At 41.1% G+C, this 23,309-nt stretch overlaps 1 protein-coding gene across 1 annotated transcript in view; it reads right to left on the bottom strand.

The window, feature by feature from the left end:
* Positions 1–22,818, bottom strand: part of CLRN3 (clarin 3) — a 23,309-nt gene extending 491 nt beyond the window's left edge. The window contains exons 1-3 of the mRNA XM_074236292.1: positions 22,458–22,818; positions 10,446–10,625; positions 1–402 (exon numbers count right to left, since the gene is read on the bottom strand). The exon at positions 1–402 is cut by the window's left edge and continues 491 nt beyond it. Coding sequence (XP_074092393.1) covers positions 125–402; positions 10,446–10,625; positions 22,458–22,689 — 690 coding nt within the window. The 5' untranslated portion in view covers positions 22,690–22,818 and the 3' untranslated portion in view covers positions 1–124. The remainder of the gene's footprint in view (positions 403–10,445; positions 10,626–22,457) is intronic.
* Positions 22,819–23,309: the final 491 nt, after the last annotated feature.

Below are 23,309 nucleotides of genomic sequence, written 5' to 3'. Positions count from 1 at the left end.
GGAACTGTGTAATAAATGCCTTTGACTTAACTTGCTTTGGAGACCCTGGGCTTTGATAGAAGTTCTGTTAGTCCAAGCAGGGTCACCATTGGGTCTGTTGGAAGAGTAGCTGTAAAACCTGTCTTCAGAATAAGATTCCATCTTTGGGTGCCTCTTCCATGGGCTTCTGAAGCTCCTTCTTCCTGTAGTATTTTGCCTTCTGGTAGTAAACAATGATGATGATGGTGGTAATGTTAAAGAACAGGATAAGCAGCAGGAGCCAGAATGAATATTGATAGAGATGAGTTTTACTGCCATATATGTATGTATCCATAGGGTAAAATACAGACAAAATCATGATGGACAGGTCATTGGCTTGGGTGTTCACAACAAATAGGATCAACACCAGCACAATAAAGGCCACTGGAGGGAAGAAGAGAAGGATATAGGGATTAGCATCTCAAACTTCAAATTCATTCCATAATGCATCCTCCATACTGGTGACTACACCCTGGTGTTGGGCTCCCCAGGACCATAGTTCTCACCCCAAGTTCAATCCAGTCTCTGAAAACCGAAATCAAATTAATACATACCATTGCCTCAGCCAAAAAAATAAGCAAAGCAACTTCCCCATAAGTCCTTTATCTGGCCACCATTCTCCTAAATTGTTGTCTCTCCTATTAGATAGTAAGCTCCAAGAGGGCAGGAACTTATTCACCTTAGCACAAAGATTAGCTTAAAAGTTTTTAGTCCATTCAGTCATTCAGAATGTACCACCTATCTGATTGTCTGTGTGTGTGTGTGTGTGTGTCTATATGTAGGGAGAGGAAAGAGAGAGACAGACAGACAGACAGAGACACAGAGACAGAGAGAGACAGACAGAGACAGAGGTGGCTAAAGAAATTTTTTTGCTTAATCATATATATTTGATAAGTTTTGTAGCCCTCCATGAGGTAAGATGGAAGGCAGAAAAAAAAATCAATTTTTATTAATTGAAAAAAAGCTTCAAAGGAAAATGTTCCTAACTTGATTGTTTAACTATTAAAACAACTTTTGGGTTGTTTATTTATCGTTTCTTTATATATGTTTGATATAATGTAAATGATATTTGATACAAATATTTTTGATTCTTTGATCTCCATTGATTTCATTCATACAATTTTAAAAAAATAATGTAAGGAAACTTCTCTCTCATGAAGAAATAGCAGAACTCTGTAGACAGCAACTTGACCTCAAGGCTAGGAGGGCCTGAGTTCAAGTCCTATCTCATGCTGGCTGAATAAATTATTAATCTCTCAGGGCTCAAGATAACTCTCTCAGATTCTGAGTCACTCAGATTTTGGGTAGAGGGAGTATCTACGCTGTGATTTTCCTTTGCCAAAGAAATCACAGGTCTAAGACACTATCTTTTATGCTAAACTCTATGCCTTACTTAGCCAAGAATCTTCCTTCTTTCCAAAGCCAAAAAAAAAAAAAAACAAACCCAGGATTTCCTTCCAATCTTCCCCCATATTTCTATGTTTTCATGAAGTGGTTTGGAATTCTCAAGTAGCCTTTGAGAATTTATTGTTTGTATGGTAAGTGGAGTTAGATGTTGGTCTAAACTAATTTCTGCCCATTTCTTTCAGTTACCCAGAAATAATTGATATATAGGGAGTCTGTACCCCAGTAATTTATGTTCTCAACTTTGTCCATCGCTGGGTTGTTTCTACAATTGCTTATTCTGTTCTTGCTTATTTGGTTCATTGTTTGGGAATATACACCCAAACACACATACCCAGAGAGCTTTAAGGTACCCTACAAATCAAATTATATATAAACTTTAGAATCTATGTTAATTATAGTCAAATTCTGATAAGCTGCTCACAAAGGCAGCCTCAGAGCATTTGCAAGTCACTTCCTATCTTAAGAGGTAGGGCCAAGACATTTTCCAAGATTTAAAAATAAAATCTTTAAAATAGAAAGCTCTTACATAATTTGCCACAAATTTCCAATTTCCTGAATATGTGTTTCATTTCACGTGTTACATTGTACATTCACTGGTATAACCTTTAAAATACCCAATTAAGACCCAAATATTTGTCGTATTATTTTTCTCCCACTTTCTTAAAGCAAGCTTCAGGTTTCAAAATAGCAACTAGAAGGAACACCCTGAAGAGAGAGACCTCAAACCAATTGGAAACGAAATAATCTAATTTTTAAAAATGAATGGCTCAAACCGCAAATCATAGAAAGAATTTCATCCAAGGCAATGACAACATTAAGACGACCTACCAAACCAATGGGATACAGCCAAAGCATTTATTAGAGGAAATATATCTCTAAGGGGAAGCTAGGTGGTGCAGTGAAGAGAGCACTGGCCTTGGAGTCAGGAGGATGGGAGTTTGAATTCAGTCTCAGACACTTGTCACTTACTAGCTGTGGGACCTTGGACAAGTCACTGAATCCTGACCTTCAGTCGTCCTGGACTATCTGGCCACTGGAAGAGAAATTGAGACTGGTGATTTAGCACAGCTGCCCTTACTCAAATCCAGTTCATGAGGTTGTCATGGCATCACCTCCCTGATGTTATGGTCTTCTTGAGAATGAAGGAAAAAAATCATCATCATTTGATTCATTCCAGTAATCTCTTTTTTGGTTTTTAAACTAGCAAGAAATAGTCAGAATGATGACATAATTCACAGTCTAGTACTGAAATATTCCCTTCATTTCCACTTTTCCTCCATTTTGTTTCTTTGAATTAATTTGATTTATATCAGTGGACCTTCACAACAACTCTGAGGGTTAGCTTCTACTATTATCTCCATTTTGCAGATAAGAAAACCCAAAAGTGAGAGAGATTCAATGACTTATCAGGGTCATTCATCTAATAAGTGTCTGAAGTAGGATTTGAATTCAGGTCTTTCTAATTCCAAGTTCCACACTCTACTCACTGGACCACCTAGTTTTAGTGGAACTAGAAGGTCCTAACTAGTCAGATGAGGAAACATAACTTTTTCTTTGTGAACAATGAGGAACCATTAGAAATTACCGAGCATGGAAATATCATTTCTTCAAGGTATTTTTGAAAATATTTCTTTTTCTTTTTTTTCATTTTTGCAAGGCAATGAGGTTAAATGACTTGCCCAGGATCACATAGCTAAGTAATTATTTAGTGTCTGAGGTCAGATTTGAACTAAGGTCCTTCTTAGTCCAGGGTTGGTGCTCGATCTTCTGCATCACCTAGCTGCCCCTTTGAACATATTCCTTAAAGGAGATTTCATTCTCCCAATGCTTCCCACCTACTCTCTTCTCTCTGTAGGACAGAATTTTAGTGGTATGTTTTAATGGAGAGGTCAGGAAGAAGTGAGTTCAAATTAGGCTTCTGACATGTCTTAACTGGGTGTCTATGGGCTAGTGACCTAAGCTTCACCTCTCATCACCTCAGGGAAAAGTCTAAGATGGTAATAATGTACAAAGGGCTATTCTATGCTGGGGCATCCTTGTGAAATACTCTACTCCCCACCCCGCCCCCTGAAAATGAAAACATATAACTCATCTCTCAAGCTTATCTTCCATTGGTTTCACCCAATGACCTTTATTGATCAGTTGGACTAGGCAGTCCAAGAGTTCACTTACACCTTGGATTCTGGAATTCTATGACTTGAGAGACACTGAGAGGCCTTCTTCAGATCTCTTCTCCAAATGATCCCTCATTAGAGCGAGGTAGTGTGTAGTTGATGATTCCCTATGATGTTATGATTGGGTTTTCAATAACCTGGTTTGCTCTCATAATTATTTGCCCTTTACAGAAACCCCTTTCTTCTGACATTCATTAAGAGGAATCCAAACCTTAATTATCCTTCATTATGCCCTTGTGAAATTTTCTGTAAAAATTGAATCACAGAAAGGTATAAGGCATATAGGCTTAAAAGATATTTTTTTGTTTGTTTGTTTTTAGGTTTTTGCAAGGCAATGGGGTTAAGTGGCTTGCCCAAGGCCACACAGCTAGGTAATTATTAAGTGTCTGAGACCGGATTTGCACCCAGGTACTCCTGACTCCAGGGCCAGTGCTTTATCCACTGAGCCACCTAGCCGCCGCTGGCTTAAAAGATTTTAAAAAAAAATCTCTATCTTTGAGTCTTTGCTTTGAACTTAGAAGGGCCAGGAAGATAGGCACAAACCCTACCTCACTCCCAGCTTCTGGAGAAAAAGGATTGTCCAAGGGTTCAGGGGACTGCAAGCTGGGCCCAGGCATCCCAACCACCTCACTCTTCCATCTCAAGGGACGTCCTCAGCCATATGGGCTCCATTGAGATTTATGGAGAGTTTCACACATAGGATCTCTCTTGAACTTCTTCATGACCCTATGAGTTAGGAGCTACTTCTTGGACCTATTGTAGAGGGCAATAAACTGAGTTTCCTGGGGGTTTAAATGACTCATCTGTAGAAACATCACATTGCATGTCAGAGGTGGGATATGAACCCAGGTCTTCTAGAGTCCTCTCCATTCACATCCCAATGCCTTCTTCCCCTTTGGCTTCCAGTCCATTCATTTTGCCTCTTCTGTCTAACTCAGAGAAACAAACACAGGATGCTTTGTACACAAGATCATTGAAAAGGTGACAGGCCCAGGACTTGACTGCCTCTATAAATGCATGTGTGATGAATAAAGACCAACACTAAGGACTTACTCTACTTCAAATACTGCTCCTGTCCTCAAGGAGTCTGCATTCTGCTTAAAGAAAGCAAAACATAGAGGAGAGTGATGACAGGGAAAGATCCTTTGGTCTGGGAAGTCACCCTGAAGGATGGCAGTGCCATCAGGGAGCTGATTGGCACTTGCTTCCCTCCAATTGCAGGAGTGGGAGAAGGGGCAGGGGTGTTTATTTGGTAAGATTTTCTAGAGTTCTAAGAGATACAAAGTAGTGGAAAATGGGACTGTTAAAGTTGCGATCTGCCTGACAAATGGCAAGAAGATGGCAATGGTGGATGACTGTACAGGGAACAGAACGAAGTTGGGACTGACTAGATAGACCAGACCAATTCACTCCCCAAATCACACAGCTCAGACCCTCACTTCCTAATGGATTTGGTCTTTGGAAGACTGAGGATGACCAACTCTTTTCTAGGAGAGAGGGAGAGAGGCAGGGGAGAGACCAGGAAGGGCTACTGGAAGAAAAATTGGGTAGACTTGGCCGTGAAGGCAAATTCTGTGGTGATGATGATGATGATGATGATGATGATGATGACAATGAATTATACATTTGTAATTCTATCTATCATCTATCTATCTATCTATCTATCAGCATAATAATACACATTTCCATTGTGCTGGCAAATTCCTGTACTTGTTATCTCAATACACACTGTGGGTTTAACTAGGATACATCACACTACACAGGCCGTTACACCCAAACCAGAAAGATCTGAGTTCAAATCCAACCTTAGGTACTAAGGGTGTGTCCTTGGGTCACTGTTTAAGCTCTTCTGTCTCAGCTATAAAAGGGAATGACAATAGCACCTGCCTCTCTGGGTGGTTGGGAGTATCAAATGAGATATTGTAAAATGATTCACACAGCAGTAGACTTTTTTTTTTAGATCAGATTATCAGGTTATCACAAATAACCATGTACATACAAAATACATATGATATAAATGGAAGGCAATCTTGGAGAAGTGGGGCACTAGTAGACAGAAGAAGGGAGAGGGGTGGAGAAACCCAGAAAGGGTTTCTTGCAGGTAGGAGGTGGAAACCAGGGAAACCTAAAGGAAGAGGTGAAGGGAAAAACATTCCATGAACAGTAGGTAGTCATTGAAAAAGCATGGAGTCAGGAGATGAAGGGTAGTGGGCTAGTCACAGGCAGAAGACCATCAACAAACATTTCTTTATACAAGGAACAGAAAAAGAAAATTGACATAAAATGAATCTCTATGATAAACAGAATTTGCAGAATGCTTGTAGCCTGAATACAGTAAAAACTGAGCTTAAGGAAATCATATCAAGGACTTCCTTGTGAAGAAGAAGTCTGGTGTCATGAATAGAATACTAGTCTCTGCCTCAGGACCTTCTGGGTTCAGATCCTGACTCTAGAACATATTTACTTCATGAAACCAGGCGAGTTATTGGATAATGTTCTAACTACCTCTTGAAAACAAGCAGATGCTAAACCTCATTGGTAGAGGAAACTTCTTGCTGGGAACACCCTGCATCAATAAGATCATAAATCCATTCTCTCCTTCTCTATGACAAATGGTAAGTGTTATTCACTTACCAGAAATACTTTGAAATATTTTGTACAAAGGTTCAAAAGAATAAAGTGATTATATCCTCTGATTTCTTCAGTCGACTGATCACTACACTAGAGTGAGGCGCTCTGATAAGGAAGACAAATGTCTTTTTCAGAAGTCTTCAAGGGAAAAAAACTAAGTTGTTTGGAAGTTAGTGTCAACAGTCCTGGGAATTAGAAGATTTTTCTTGAGACCTAATCAAGTAATTAATGTGTGCCAAATCCAAGTTTAAAATGAAACATTCTCTTGGCTAAAGAAATTTTACTGGGGCAGCTAGGTGGCTCAGTGGATAGAGCACCAGCCCTGGAATCAGGAGGACCTGAGTTCAAATCTCAGCTCAGACACTTAATAATTACCTAGCTGTGTGCCTTGGGCAAATCACTTAACCCCATTGCCCTGCAAAACAAACAAACAAAAAAACCAAAAAAAAAAATACTTTACTAAAACTTGAAAACCACTGCTGTTAAAATCACTGTCTGCCAGAGCTGACTAAGTCTTAGACATCATTCATTCAGTCTGAGGAACACAATGAAAAGAGTTCCGGAGACAGAGTCAGAAGGTCTAGATTTGAACTCTGGCTCTGCAGCTTCCTTCCTTTGTGACCTTGGGCAAATTAGTTTAACTCTCTGGGCTTTCAAGTCTCTACATCTGTCAGATGTGGTTGGATCAGATGACTGACTTTTCTTTTAGGCTTTCATCTATGATCCTGTGATACTAAACCTCCTAGTTATACAGGTGATGAAAGAGGCCCAGAGGGGAAGGGGATAATACACAATTTATATAGTGATTTGGGAGTGGACTCTGTTGAAGGACCCAGATCTACTAGCTCCATAACCTTTTCCATTGCCACAAATGACTCCTGCATGTGGCTGAGGATCACCATGGACTCATCTTTTTAAACTTTTATTTCTGTCTTATTGCAGGAAGATTTTGAGGAAAAATATCTGTAAAGATAGTAAATTCCCACTAGGCTTTGTCTTATCTGTTTTCTTGCTCTGTGTAGACAAGCAACACTTAAGTTGAAAAGTTTGGGAATGCTGCCATTTCATCAGTCAGAAGTGTGCTTGTAAATGGTTGACAACTGTCTCTCGGGGGGGGAGGTTTCATATGCATCATTAAAGTTTTCATATAACTTTCTTAAATCTAGATAATCAACGAAACAATAAATCAGCTCCTGATTTGTAGTGTTTATGATTTCCTAGGTAATCTTCCTACTGAAGTACAATATTATTACTTATATAACCCCTGTGTAAGGGGGGTCCTTGACACTCCTGGGCCCCAAGAAGCTTCTCAGTTTGGCTAATGCCCTTAAGTCGGGGAACATCCTGAAAGGGCTAAAACAGTTGACCCAGAGAGTCACAAGATATATCATAACTTTTATCTGAAACTCACCTAATCCTTTTGCTGTTTCTACAATATTCCTGCTCCCTCCTAAAACTGCCTCCTCCCCTCTCCCCAGGTACCGCTGGAGATAGTAGTTGTACCTAAGTCTCTCTGGTACATGACTGTCCTGTACCACAGGAAACATGTTAGACCCTGACCCCCTTCTGTCTTTTATTGGCTTCCTATCTATACTATGACACATGTGTGCCTCAGTCTGACAAGGAAATATATCTAATGCTATTTCTGCTTCTATACCCTGCTTGCTCATGATAACCCCACCCCTCAAAATACTATAAAAACCTTGCTTATTCTATTGTAGGGGTTGTTAGATTTGGGTTTTTCCTATCCCCTAGCAACCCCTGGGTAAATACATTCCATTCTAAATTTTGTTTGGTCTCTGACTCACTTTTTGGGGGTACAACACTACTGAAAATTGACCAATTTACTCTCCTGTTAGAGCTGACTCCCAATATGCTTAGCATTCACTGTATTTTTCCACCTTTCTTCAGACTCTGGTTTTCTTTCTCTAAAAAGAGAATTCCAAATCTCCTTTATCTGAAAGCATAGACAAGGAGGAAAACCGAGAATTCTCCAGTCAAAAGTCAGCTCCTCAGAGTGAATGAATGATGTCTAAGATCTAATTAGCTCTGGCAGACAGTGATTTCAACATCAGTAGTTTTCAGGTTTAAAGTAAAGTTTCTTTTTGTTTGCTTTTTTGGGTTTTGTTTTGTTTCTTTGCTGCAGGCACTTGATGCTGGGTGGCCCTGTGTCACTGTCTTCTGTGTCTCATAGATGGAGCAGAGAGGAGGTGCAGTGGATAGAGCACTGGCCTTGGAGTCAGGAGGACCTGAGTTCAAATTTGACCTCAGACACCAGATACTTATCGTGTGACCTTGGACAAGTCACTTAACCCTGATTGTCTCACATCTAGGGCCATCTCCAGTCGTCCTGATTCACATTTGGCCACTGGATCTAGATGGCTCTGAAGGAGAAAGTGAGGCTGGTGACTTAGCACAGCCTCACCTCAGTCAGATTCAATTCTTGAACTTGTCATGGCATCACCTCCCTGATGTCGGGGTTTTCTTTGATAACAAAGTGCAAACCAATAGCAAAGGACATTCTCAGATACAAAGAAAGGGAAAAAAAAGCTTGATTTAACTCCTCCAAAAGACTAATTGTCTCATTCAGAAATCCATCCTCACAGGCTGCCTTTTCCCTGTAGAGTGGCTCAAAACAGGAAGTAACAACAGGATGTGAAGGGAAAAAAAACCTAAAACCATGACAGACAGCTTCTACTTCATTCATAAGATCCAGTCCTTGCATCTGCAACCCCTTCGATACTTTGACACTGAAGATGCATCTCATACCTGGGCTTAAGAATGACTTTGGTAAGTTACCTTTTTTTGCAAATAAAGCTAGATTCGAAGACTTGTTAGTGTGAACATAGTCTGAGCACAGTGTGTGGAGCACTGAAGTCTTATTCTTAAAAAATTCTAGGGCTACAAAAAGAAGCAAAAAAACCAGTTCCTGCTCTCAAGGACCTTGCAATCTAATGGGCAGACAACTGGTAAGCAACTACTGTATATACAAAGTAACATATGGATGAATGAAATAATGAACAGAGAGATGGCACTGGGGTTAGAAAGGTCAGGGAAGGCTTCCTGAACAGGCGTAATTTTAGTTGAGACTTAAAGAAGTTGGAATTTATGAGCCTCCTGCCACTGAAATGAGGCCAGGTTACTTTGGCACCTTGTCTTGGGAAGGAGAGTATCTCTCTGGGAGAGTATCCCTCTTTGAATAAAAGCAAGTTCATATCTCCCCCATTCTCAAAACAAAACAAAACAAAACAAAATATTGACTAGAAAGGTCAGTAGTCCCAGTGGAGAAAAGGGAGAACATTCCAGGCATGGGGTGGGAAAGTTGGGGTGATTCAGAGAGAATTCCTGGAGCTCTACGTTGTTTTGCTTTTTCCTTCTGCTCTTCATTCACTTTTAGGCTCTAGTTCTCAGTCTTTTTATCTTTAAAGTAAAGAAGTTGAACTAGATGGATGACCTCTGGCATCCCTTCCAGCTTTAAACCAATAATCCCATGATCCTCAATCACTTGATTTCTTGCAAAGAGAAGAGGCAGTCGGACTATAACTACTCCAGTCTCAGGAAGTCAGCTGAGTAGGACTTTGAGGTTGGCCAAGGGCCCTTTTTCTCCACAATCCTTTTTCTTTAAGGAACTAGTCAACAGCCTGCTTTGCTTTGGCATGGTTCAGTTGGATGCTCTTAGGCCGCCATCTGCTGACCCCATAAGGCCTGTGCTTCTTCTGCCTGATCCTCAGCCTCCAGGGGGAGAGAAGATCCATGTCATCATATCAGCCTCCTGCCACTGAGATGAGGGGAGAAGGTACCATTCTATCAATTTTCCAGCTTGGTCTCCTGCCTCCCCGATGAAGGACAAACATCACCATCTCTCACTCTGGACATTTTTGATGACTGTTCTTCATGTCAAAGCAGCAGACATTTAATAAATGCTTATTTCCTTATCTCATTTGAGCCTCACCTTGAGGGATAAGGGTGTTAACCAGGAAGTAGAACCATGATTCTTTTCACAGAATTCCATTATGCATATCCATACATACCCTTTACTTCCAAATCAGGTCTGTTTTTCCATTGTTTGAACCCTGGACCAGTTCGATTATAGTTATGAGGAGTGTGTGTGTCAGAAAAACCAAGAGAGAGAGAGATGGAGAGAGACAGAGACAGAGAGAACCAGAGGGAAAAAAGACAGAGGCACCTTATACAGAGCTCGATTTCTTTACTTACTATTTAGTCCGTTGCAAAGGAAAATGCTGGTGGGGCCGAGCCATGTCTGGTAGGGATTGCTGATACTGTTGAACAATGTTAACCCTGAACTCAGCAGTGATGTGAACAAACTGAAGAACATAAAGATGATGACCACAACATGGATACTTTTTGGAGAGGAGTCGGACAATATCTTTAAAACTGAAAAACAAAATGGCACGTTTAGATGATGAAGATTTCTGGCTTCAATCTTGTATTCACCCATATACCAAGATTGGTTGCTATTTTGGTTTTTTTCTAATGGAACTTCAAGGTCATTCAATGCAATTCCCTCTCTATACAGAAGAAGAAGAAACTGAGGTCTAGAAGGGGAAGTGAATTGGTCCTAGTCACTCGTAAGACCTTCATTTTACATAAAAGGAACTACAAGACAGAAGCCAAGGCTTTGATTAGAAATCACACCAGGCCAGAATTAGACTCACCACCAGGTCCAGCTGAAAAACAATGTTGAAAATTAGATTCTACAGGCAAATGGTGTCCACATTACTCAGAGCCTGTGCCCCAGGAACTATGCCTGGTCCCGGAGTATAGACTACACCCTCTTCACCATCAACATGTTTCACTTCATGAAAGAAAAGACAGGTACAAATAATCAGAGGGAGGGAAGAGAGGGAAAGGAACAGAGTTAACATCAAGCCCATTCCTTGCCAGGCAGTGAAATAAGTCTTTGATAAAGACACCTGTGATGCTTATTTGCTGTGTGACCGTGGGCCTCTGAGTTTCAGTGTGTTCAGCTAAGAAATACCCTCTATGGCTCGTGGGGGAACCCCAACAAAACCTGGTATTATAATTAAAAGTTAATTTTTGGTCAAGGACCTTTAGCTTGAAAAGACATAAGAATATAGGACCCTTGGCCATTCATGGAGCCTACCCTAAGGACTGATCTGAGGCAAGCAGACCTGGAGTCTGTCAATGCTCTCCCAAGTCTTTAAAGGGAAAAGGATGAAGGGAGAGAAGCTGCTGGTATACATTGTCAGGCTTCCAGTCCCTCAGAAATAGCTGTTCATTAAAAATAAGTGCAATAGCAATTTTCAGAAATGGACAGGAGATTAGATTCACAAATTAGAAATAAAACCATGGCAGACAGGAGACAGACAGCATTTTGGCATTTTGGCATTTTGTCCAAAGGCCGTCCCTGTTTGGCTTCTGCTGCCACTGGGTCCGGTGTCAGGGGATCCACTGCATGTGAAAACGCTCTGGGAAACCTATCAGCCAATGGTCCAAGATGATCTTGGACAAGGGATCAGAATAGATTAAAGATGGTGGATGCTCTGGACCGCCTGGAGAGGGATACCGCTGATAGTCTCTGCTCCAGACCCTCACTGGGAAGCATCTGGGGCACCCCTGCCCATCTAGCTGCTTGCACCTTGGGGCCCAAGCAGAGCAAGGTTAACTGCTCCTCTCAATGACTGCCCCTCAACCATTTAGAGAGTCTCCTAAGTCCCCAGAGTATTCTTTTTGCTAAACACCCTCCCCTCTCCACATCCTCTGGCAACTAATCTAGAATGACAGAAGAGGAATGATGGACAGCCCAAACTGCTGGCCATTTGTATACACAAAAGATTTAAAAGACCGCCAGTGAGCCCTTGGCCACATTCCAGGACAGAAGCTCCGCAGAGGGTTACTGGGAGTCTGTGGCCATTAATCACTGGGGATGAGAAAGCGTGGACAGGTTGAGCCCAGCCTTCATCCATCAAAGGACGGGCTCTTCTGGCTGACAGCACTGTGATCACGGAGCCTCATTGGGAATGGGTGCATCCATCACAAGGGTTGTGGTTTTTACCCATTCAACTCTTGAGGGGTCTGGTTCACACTGAAGGAAAGGGTGAGCTCCTGGCTTTGTAGAACCTGGAGTAAGGTCCTCTCCACACACCATTTGCCGCCTCCCAGTCGAGGACAGGTAGAGTGGAGGACACACGGAGATAGACAGTACAGATGGCAACAACTTTCTCACCACATGCAGGAAACTGAAAGTTTCTTGGGCATCCTATCTTCTCCTTCATTAAGAGAAGGGCTCCTTAAGCCAATGCCTTTCTCTGCTCTATGTCCTTTGCCCCCTGCTTATCAGAGACTGGCAATACATTAGGGTGGTTTTAATATACTGGCATAGGAGAGTGAGAAAGGGACCAGTGCAGGAGTTGTGAGACCTGAATTCATATCTTGCTGCTGTGGGACTCTAGCCAAATCCTAGAACTTCCCAGTGTCCCCAGGAAATAACTTAGGGAAGAGGGGCTATCCACAGCAGAGGAGAATTTCTAGCAAAGAATTTCCTTATGTCTGTACCAATGAAATCATAGGTCTGGATGAGATAATGGAGAAAATGAAACAAAAACAAATTTAAAAATCAGATAATATAAAGCAGTCTGATGATTCCTGAGTCAAGAAATTTAAAATGGATGATAACATTGGGGGTGAAGAGGGGTATGACAATAGTTTCCCATCTGTTAAATTAGACTATAACTTTTGCTCTACCTTCTTCATAGGATGATGACAGGAAAAGAGTTTTGTCACCTTGAAAGTTCGATGCCAATAAGAGTTCTGGCAACTGTTATGGTTAGACAGGAAGTCTTAGGATAATGGAAAGAGCACTGGAGTCACTGGATCTGAGTTTGAATTGTGTCTCTTCTACCTACTGACTCTATGTCTCTGGGCATGGCCCTTCTTAGGGAAGCTAGATGACTCAGTGGATAGAAATAGGAAGGTTCACCTTCCTGAGTTCAAATCCAACCTCAGAGACACAGACAATCCAGCCTTATTAGTTGTGAGACCTGAACAAGTCACTTTACCCTGTCTGCCTCAGTTTTCTCATCTATCAAATGAGTTAGAGAAGGAAATTGCAAACCACTCCAGAATCTCTGCCAAGAAAGCCCCAAATGGCTCCACTAAATGTCAGACATGACTGAAAACAAATGAATAACATGGTTCTCCCTCTCCCAGAGACAGCCAGTTCTGTAAAATTGATCTCCTGGGCCCTTTCCAGCCTCGGAATTTATTAAGACAAGATCCATTAATTTGCCAGTTTTGGTTGCTCTCTCTGGTTTTGAGTCCTGTGGATGCCTCCCCCTACCCCAATGATTTTGTAAACATTTTACATGTCTTTACCTATAAACACGTTGCCTTTTCCTAGCAGAATAGAAGCTTCTGGAGGACAGGGGCCAGCTTGGCTTTGTCTTTGTATCACCAGGACCTGGTCTGGTGCCAGTCACAGAGAGGCACTTGATACAGGCATGTTGGATTGAATTGATTGAACATGAAAGCTAAACAAAAATTGATTCTGGAAGTCAGGATCCATTAGAAAAGACTGATCATCAACACATCCAACAGCTGCCAACAAAATCAACAAAATCTAATCCCATTTTTTTTTCCTTTAGAGGTCACACATCTGTGCAGGGGAACACCACACACACTAATCACTGACCCTTTGACCATCAGGAAAGGGCAGGCCAAACTGCTTCATCCTCTTGAGATCTTTACTTCTGTTAGCACTGCTTTCCTGCAAGGGGATGAGTTGCCAAAGACAATGTGGGCAGGGACACTGCCATATCTCGGGCACTGCCCATCACTGGAGCACTGAGTAGGAAAGCTGGAGATGGGGTCTATAGAGTCAACTCTGCCCCTACTCCTCAGTTTCCTCCTCAGTGAAATGAGGATCATGCTATGTCTAGAGAGAGGTGTGCTGGTCAATATATTTAATAATCAGTTCTCCTGGTGAGAAAAATGTGCCTGTGACATACTTTTTAGCTTGTTGTGGTTGTTCAGTTGTTTTGATTGGGTCCAACTCTCCATCACCAGATTGGCATTTTCTTGGCAAAGATACTGAAGTAGTTTGCCATTTTCTTCTCTATTTCATTTGACAGATGAGGAAACTGAGGTAGACAGTGTAAAATGACTTGCCCAGGATCTCACAATGAGTGAATATCTGACACTAGATTTAAATTCAGATCTTCCTTACCCTAGGCCTGGTCTTCTATCCTCACTGGTGCCATTTCACTACCTTATGCAGGTTTCTTCTGCTTTAGGCTTTAGTGCCAAGGAATCCACTGCATGTGAAGATATTCTGGGAAATCTCCATCACCTTCTTAGGTCGAGACACTCAACCAAACAATAAATCATTCCCTAATTTGTAATTAGCCCAAGCTGAAAATTTAACAACTGGCTCTCTCTTGAACCAATTTGAGCTGATCCCAACACACCTGAACCTGCAGTATTTGCTTCATAGCATTGTGCTGAGGTTCAACCCAAATAATCGATGAGAAGCACAGTGCATGCCTTCATGGGAGCTAACTTTATCAAAATTCAAATAATAACTAACACAAAACGAGGGGCCTTTTAATGAATGATATTGCATTAGTAACAAATTTACTTTTCTAATTCTATGTTAGATCATCCTAGACTCCTTTGATTGTCTCTTTTGAAGTTTTAGGGACCCCTTCTTGGAGGCATGCTTTTTCAATCCTGGAGAAGGAAATGGCAAACCCACTCCAGGATCTTTACTAAAAAGACCCCAAATGACTTCATTAAGAGTCAGACATCACTAAAAACAATTGAATAACAAGGTCTTCCTCTCCCCCAGGACCCAGTCAGTTCTGTAAATAATCACGCTATAGAATAAAATATGTAAGATGACAAAGGCAGTCAGTTATATTGAAAGATTTCTCAAACTATCTCAAAACCCAAGTTCTCAGCCCTAAGTGATGAATTCTTCTTCTGGGTGGTCTCATAGGCGGGAGCCCAGGGACAAGAAACCGTAATTGCAGGCCATTCACAGATGAGGATAGATCCTGGGATTCACTTCCTTCATGGGGTATTCCCAGGTAAAGACACTCCCTCTAGTAAGGCAAGCTGTCTCTTCTCAGCAACTTCCTGGCTAAAAGTTGTCTAGATCACTGAGAGACTCTGGGTCTCACTTAGGCTCCCACAGTCAGCTGACTCTGTCTGCTACAACATACTGACAGAGCACCTTAGAATTTGTGAACCGATACTCATAAAGCAACGCACGATCCCTATGACTTGTGGACTCCTGTTAGATATTTTCAACTTTAGGTCCCACCCACCCAGCAATGGATTTGAAATCACAGAACCTGGTTCAAACATCTACATTAGCTGGGTGACCCCACCTGGGCAAATCACTTAATCTCTTAATTTCTGAGTCTCAGATTCCTCACTTGTAAAATAAGGGGGCCAAATGGTTTCTGAGATTTCTTTCAGCTCTAAATTTAGTTCTAATGTTCAGCCTTTCCAAGGATGTGACTTCCTTGGGGGGATCAAATGAGCTAATATTTGTAAATGTGCTTCATCTAGTGCCTGTCACATACTACATGTGTGCTAGTTGAAGTAGTAGTAGTAGTAGTAGTAGTAGTAGTAGCAGTGGTAGTAGTAGTACTACTCAGTTCCCATGACCTACCCCCACCTTACCTTACACCATCTTACCTACACAAAGAGATGTTCATACCCTTGACCTTGCTGCCCCCCCACAAGTGTTCCACTTTCATGTTCATGAACTCTGAAATTTCCTTATTGGATCATAAGTAGTAGTAGTAATAGCAGTAGCAGCAGCAGTAGCAGCAGAAGTAGTAGTAGTAGTAATCGGTGGTAGTAGTAGTAGTAGTAGCAGTAGTAGTGGTAGTAGTAAGTAGGAGGAGGAGGAGTAGGAGAAGGAGGAATAAGGAGCAGCAGGAGCAGCAGGAGCAGTGATAGTAGCTGTAGTGGTTGTAGCAGTAGTAATAGTAATAGTAGTAGTTAGTAGTAGTAGCAACAACAACAGTAGTAGCTATGGTAGTAGCAGCTGAGGTAGTGATGGGGATAGTGGTGCCAGCTGTAGCAACAATGGGTGGTGGTGGTGGTCATTGCTGTTGTTACTGCTGCTGTTGCCATTCCTCATGTTTCTCAGCAGATTACCCACATGCAGTCACTATGCATTTGAATGACTTGAACCCAAATGATTCAGGACCCGGTGTGAAGCTTTACACTTCCAAGGTACTCAATACATGTGAAGCACAATTGAACTGTGTCCAAGACAATCAATCTAATTAGTTGTCCGGCGTTAGGTGGACAAAATGGTTGACATGTCAGCCAGCTGATGTACCCCTCACTACTAGAATAGAAATCATGTCAGTATGACTTTCCCCAACAGTGGAATGCCAGTGAGATTTGGGGTCAAAGGACTTTTGCTCAAATCCCACTTCTATGTGACACTGAGAAAATCCCTTCACTAAGTCTCAGTTTCCTTGACTGTAAAATAACTACTCAGTTCCCATGACCTACCCCCACCTTACCTTTCATCATCTTACCTACACAAAGAGATGTTCATACCCTTGACCTTGCTGCCCCCCACAAGTGTTCCACTTTCATGTTCATGAACCCTGAAATTTCCTTATTGGATCATAATCTTTTATCATTCTATCTCTTTCCCTTCTACTTCTCACTTCATCCTCATCATGACCTCCAAATCCTCCATCCTTCAGGTCCTGTACGAATTACCCTCTCCCCTTCCCTATCTTATCACCTTGATGAATTTAACTCAGCTCTACTCAATTTTCCACTCTCAAGACCCTTGCCCACCTTTCCTATCAACAGTGATAACTTACCCCCAACTGCCAATTTTGGATGACTCCCATCATCTACTTCCTTCTCTCCTGTTGACATACTACTGAATAGAAGAGAAAAATCACAAAACTATCGCAACTGGAATTCTTATAAATTTGTGTTACATAATGTCAATTAAGGCTCCCCCTGAGCAAGGTGATTTTGAAATGTCTCCCTATACCATTCATGACTCCATTCGCCACAGCTACTTTTCCAGTCTTTTTCATTTTTTCCTCCAACCCGTCAAGATTTCTCCTCCCCTCACCCTTGTCATTAAGGACTTCAACTCAGACTTCACCCAAGAAAAGAAGGTTGTTTCCTGAAAGTTCTTTCTTCTTCCTCCTCATCTCACATCCCTCAGATTCCTCTGGCACTGTCTTCCTTAAACCCCTGTTTAAGTCTTTTTGTTTTTAGCTAGAGTGAACCCTTCTATTCAGCCTTCATTCCCTTCCAGCTTGCCTCTTCTTTCATTCTCTCACTAATTCTCGATCTTTCTCTGTCTATTGAATGAACGAACACTTACTGCCTCTAAACACGCCCATGCAACCATTCAAAAAATCCTCACTTCAACTTCCCTACTAAGGTCCTCTATTTCTCTTCCTCTTGCCTAGATGCCTCTATCCTCTCTCCCTACTTAATTCTAAACACTTTGCAATCTGGCTTCCAAGCCTCATTATTGGACTGAAACTACTCTCTCCAAAATTACTAGTGTTCTCTTAATCGACAAATCTGCTTTTTCTTGATTCTGATACTTAAAAAAATTTTAATTTATTTTTACAATTCTATTTAAAGATAGTCTTCACCATTCCTTTTTTGTATTCTCTCTCCTACCCTTGCCTCCCCCACCCCGTGGCAGTAAGTAATCTGATACAGATAATACATGTACATTTGTGTTACACTTCCATATCAGTTGCCATGGAAGAAGATTAAGAAGACAACAGAAAAAACAGGAAAAGGAAAAAAAACAAAAAAACAAATCTAAAAAGTGAAAATAGTGTGCTTTGATCTTTGTTCGGATTCCATTTCTCTGTAAGACAAAGTTGTGCTTATCACATTTTTTTTCCTTTGCCTTCCTTCTTTTGTCCTAACTCTCTCTGTTGCCATCTTGTTTAGGTCTCTCTCATCAGTGGACATACATGTTCATTGCATTAGTTGCTGGTTGGCCCTTTTTCCTCAAGGTTCATTCTACTCCAGTCCATTCCCCACTCTGTTGTCAAAGTGATCTTCCTAAAGCAGAAATCTGACTATGTCACCACCACACATACTCCCATTGAATAAACTTCCTGTCAAATCCATTAAAAATCCATCATAATCTGGTCTCATTCTAATTTTCCAGTCTTCTATATTATTTTCCTCCAACTATTCTGCCATCTAGAGACAATGGACTCCTTGATGTTCCTCAAACAAAATCTTCCATCTCCCAACTCTGAATATTTCTCTTAGTTGTCCCTCCTGCCTGAACTTTCCTCTCTCCTCACCTTCGCCTCCAGGCTTCCCTCCAGTCTTCACATCTCAGTCAAGTATCACCTTGCTCAAAAGATTTTCTGTTCCCTCTTACTGTTGGTGCCTTCCCTCTGCTGATACATTTCCAATTTTTCCTGTATCTATTTTGTTTGTATATAATTATTTGCACATTGTTCCCTGACTTAGAGTGTGAGCTCCTTAGAGGCTTAGGACAGTCACTGGAACATAATAATGTTTGTCCTTCATTTTTGAAGAAGATCCCAATGTCATGGAGGTGATGCCATGACAAGCATGTGAATTGGATTGAGTAAGGGGGTGCTGTGCTAAGTCACCAGCCTCACTGTCTCTGGTAGAGCCATCTGGAACATAAATACATAATTAATGTTTAGGAACAGTCCATTTCAATTCTAAACCTATGATCCATGGTCATGCCATGAATAAAGAGCACAGCCTCTCCCCACATTAGTAGATGACTATGCAAAATAGCCAATAGCCAGCTCTTTTGTACTCAATCTCTCTGTACTTCACTTGAATGCTCTTTGGACACAGCTACAGACTCTCCCTAGAACCCATCTAAAGCCTTTCCAAGGAAGAGGCTGTAAGAGGCTGTGCTCTAAGCTTGGCATCCCCTGGACACTGACATGGAACCCTGAGGAGTATTCTGAGAAGAAGATGCTCTGCTCTGATTGAAGACTCTCAAATATTTGGGACTGCATTTCCAAGAGTCCATATTGAATACAGTTGGTGTTCAACCAATATACTTTGAATGGAAGAGTGAATCATGATAAGCCATTCACAACTCTTTAATTGGTTGAATGTTTTTAAAAAAAATAATAAAATGTCCCAAATGCTCCCTCCCACCCCCAGTATTTTATCTGGGCAGAAGTGGAAGCATTCACTCAGTCAACAGAATATTCCTAAATATTTAGCGCTTGGCATAAATATCAGAGGGACATTTTAAAATGTCAGTAAACATATACTTTGGGTAACTATCTAAGGGATATTTTAAAATGTTAGTAAACCTATAAGCTGGACAGTTGGAGTTTTGGACCGTGTCTGCCTTAACTTACTAGGTACAATATTGGTAATTATAGAAATGATATAACAATAAATAGTACATGTCTAAACAGCACTTTAGAGTCTATAAAATGATTTACATGAGTTATTTCATTTGCTACTGATGGGACTAGTGGAACAACCAAAGAACTGACTCCAAGACATATGATGAATTGATTTTCATCAATCTAATGGATTTGTTAAGCTCATGGACTGGATTATTTGGGGATTTTATGAACATAAGTCGAACCATTTCTTTCTCTTACTTGGTTTCATAGCCAACAGCCTCATTGGGCTCAGACTTATTGACTACACTCCTTAAGGCAGAAATCTGCATTCTTTTTCAGCAAGGGGCAGTTTAACTTCAGACTGCCAAAGAGCCACAAGGTAAACTTCTGAAATGAATGGGGCAAACCAACGCTTTTATTGGGGTCATCCCTAATGATTATTAGCAACATATAATAACAATACCAGGACACTAAGATGTAGACGTTATTTTACAGAACGATCCTCTCCACAGCTCTAGGGATGGGGAATTATTTCCCCCATTTTATAGGTAAGAAAAATGAAGAGAAATGAAGTGCTCCTAGCAGCCCAGAGACTGGATTCAAGACCATTCTTTCTTTTCTTTCCAATCATTTGTTTTTCCATCATCTTCATTCCCCAAAATGTCTGTCTCCCCTTCCTAACCATCTACCTTGGTAACAGAATGAATAAACAAAGAACTGAGGTGCAGTAAATAATGGACCTCTGAAATCATTGAGATGGGAGTTTAGATAGCATTTAAGTTAATTTTTTACAAATGAGGAAACTGAGTCTCAGGGACATGATGCGACTCACTCAACATCATGCCATGTTGGACAGTTTAAGCATTCTCCCCCACTCCAAATGAAGGAAGGGGATTTTCTTCTTCTTTGTTCAGTACCAGGTTGGTTCTTATACTTTCATCAAATCTGTTTTCTGAGACCAAGTCCTTGTTCTGCCCAGTGTATCATAGCACCTAGGATCAATTACTGTGTCAGTGAACTCAGTTTGATGAAGTGATTCAGAAGACCAGAAAGAGCACCAGATCAAGTCAGAAAGCTCAAGGTATGAACTTTGACTCAATTTTCTATGGGAGCTGAAGCTCTCTGGGCCTTAGTTTCCCCATTTGATCAAGAGGCAAAGGTTTGGACTCCAGGGTCCCTTTAAGCACTGTCATTCTATGATACAAAAATAGCTAAAAATCCAACTGAAAGAACATTTCCAGGAGAATCTTAATTTTTCCAGATTATGTCAGATAAATGTTCATTTACCCTGGGAACCTTCCATCTACCTTAAACCAATGGAGCACATGCTTTGTTGTTTTATTTTTAATTCTTTAGGGACAGTCAAAGATAGAAGAATTTCATTTATAGTTTTAATACATTTTAAAATTATTTTTAAATATTTAAAATTCAAAATTCAAAAATTCAAAATCATTGTAAGACAAAGAGCCTGTGGTAAGAACCATTTCTGGGCAGAAGGGACTGGTGCTAAAAATAACATGGCCCTAGGCATATAGGCACATAAACCCCACTCCCTATTACTGAGGCAAAGTTAGTCAATGCTAGCAAGCATATTTATTCCACACTTACTGTATTTGTAACCCAGATACAATGCTAAACAGTAAGGAAACCAAAAAAACCAATCATTGTCCCTATTTTAACTTATTTCTCATGGGAACACAGTTCTGGTGCTTCATTGTCAAAGAAGACCCAATGGGGAAGCCAACATGGATGCATACAAGGAGACACATAAGAGACAGAGAGGATTGCATGACATAGACTCTGAGTTGAAGGAACCTCTGAGGCCAGACAGAGGTCAGTCCATGGCTGAGCATGAACTATCTCCACCAGGTTTAAGGAGGGTCTCTGCTTGAGTCTTTCTCGTGATGGGGAGTTCCCTCCCTGCCAAGAAAGCCCCTCCCACCCCTTGACAGTGGACTGGCAGTATATGGTATGATGTTCTCTGTACTATGATTTGTAGACCCCTGCACCACCTAGTACCAAACCTATAAAACTTAGGACAAGATTTTGAACCACTCTTATTTCAATTTAAAAAAGAACAATGAAACACAAAGAGTCTCGTGTTGGTTAATTCTGGGAAAACCTAATGGTCCTCCCCTGTCCTGGAATTATCTACTCCCAAGCCAGAAGCACCCAAGTGGAGATGCTTTCCCAATAGATGGCTGGGTGACTAGAAGGCCATTTTTTAAAACACAAACATAAATGTCATGACTCTGTACATGATGTTAACATAATTTTAATGACTCTCCTCTAGCCAAGAGTTAGACCCTGGCCTCTGATCATTACACTGTGACTAAATATTATGGAGATAGCAGGAAAGTCACACATACTTTAAGAATAATTCATCAATTCCAATATTTGAGTTAAGTTCACTTCAACTGGTTCTTACTATGCTGTCCTTAGCATGATCCTGATCTATTTTCTAATCCTCCCAGTTTATACAATGAGAGAAAGGATTTTAGTAAATAAAAAAAGATTCAAAGTTTGAAAATCTCACAGCTAAATAAACAATACATCATATCCCAGCCATTCAAAATGTCAGAGGCAAAAGAACCTCAGAGCCCAGCCTCTATCCAAGGATGATGCACCAGCTTAAGGTAACCAGAGCAGAGTACCATCTGATCTCCAGCTCAGCTCTGGTGGAATTCTTTTTTAAGATTTAACTGACAAGCCAAGGAAAAGTTAAGATGTTTAGAAGTCTTGCCTCTGAATTACATGTCTAATCATCTTGGAATTACTTTTGAACCAGGCATGTTGCCACATCCACCTTAATCAACCCACCCAATTCAACCATATCCATGAAATCTATTGGAAATGTTACCTTCAAAGTGTGAGCCTGAACTTCCCAGCCCTGCGTCCATTTCTTGGGTATTCTCACCACGGAACAATCCATAGGTAATAAAGAAGCTTCCATTGGAAAAGATGCCATCACTGAATTTGATGATCCCGGTGACCCACTTGGGGGTGGCTAGAACAATACACACAGTCACGAAGGACCCCAGGCTGGTCACAAAACCTGAGAGGAACATCAGCGTCTTTTGAGTTGTCGGCATTTTGTCTGGTGAACTGTCTTTCCTAACTCTTGGTTCTTATCCTTGGGGATAAGAACCTGTGTTTTCAGGGGAATGACTTGGTCTGAAAATGAAAAACCTAACCCTTAAGGAGAGAACTGACACCAGTGAACTTTGTACCATGAGCAACTGGCCATAAAGAGTTGATGTTACTGTACTTTGGTCCCCAGAAAGATGTTGTCCTGGCGACAAGCAGACAGTGTTAGTGAAGGTAGGAGGATCTCACTCCCATTTCCTCATGACTGATTGCTCTATTACTTCCTTGCCAGGTGCTACATAACCAAGTCCATCTCAACTGTGGCAGGCCATGGAGGAGATTTATGGAAAGTCAAGAAAGGACTAATCTGCCAAGACTTCTTGGCCACAATCCTCCTGGCAGCAGAGAGTAGATGTGGACATCCAAATGATGATCTGATCCCTCTTTTTTATCTCAAGGCAATGGTGGGGTTAAGTGACTTGTCCAAGATCATACAGCTAAGTAATTATTATGTGTCTAAGTGGAATTTGAACTCAATCCTCCTGACTCCAAGACAGATGCTCTATCCATTACACCACCTAATTGACCCAGATTATCCAATTTTGCTGTTGTTTTTTTGAGGCAG

The sequence above is a fragment of the Macrotis lagotis genome, chromosome 4 (genome assembly GCF_037893015.1).
Source record: "Macrotis lagotis isolate mMagLag1 chromosome 4, bilby.v1.9.chrom.fasta, whole genome shotgun sequence".
NCBI classification, from domain to species: Eukaryota; Metazoa; Chordata; class Mammalia; order Peramelemorphia; family Peramelidae; genus Macrotis; species Macrotis lagotis.
This window is presented reverse-complemented; position numbering and strand designations above follow the sequence as displayed.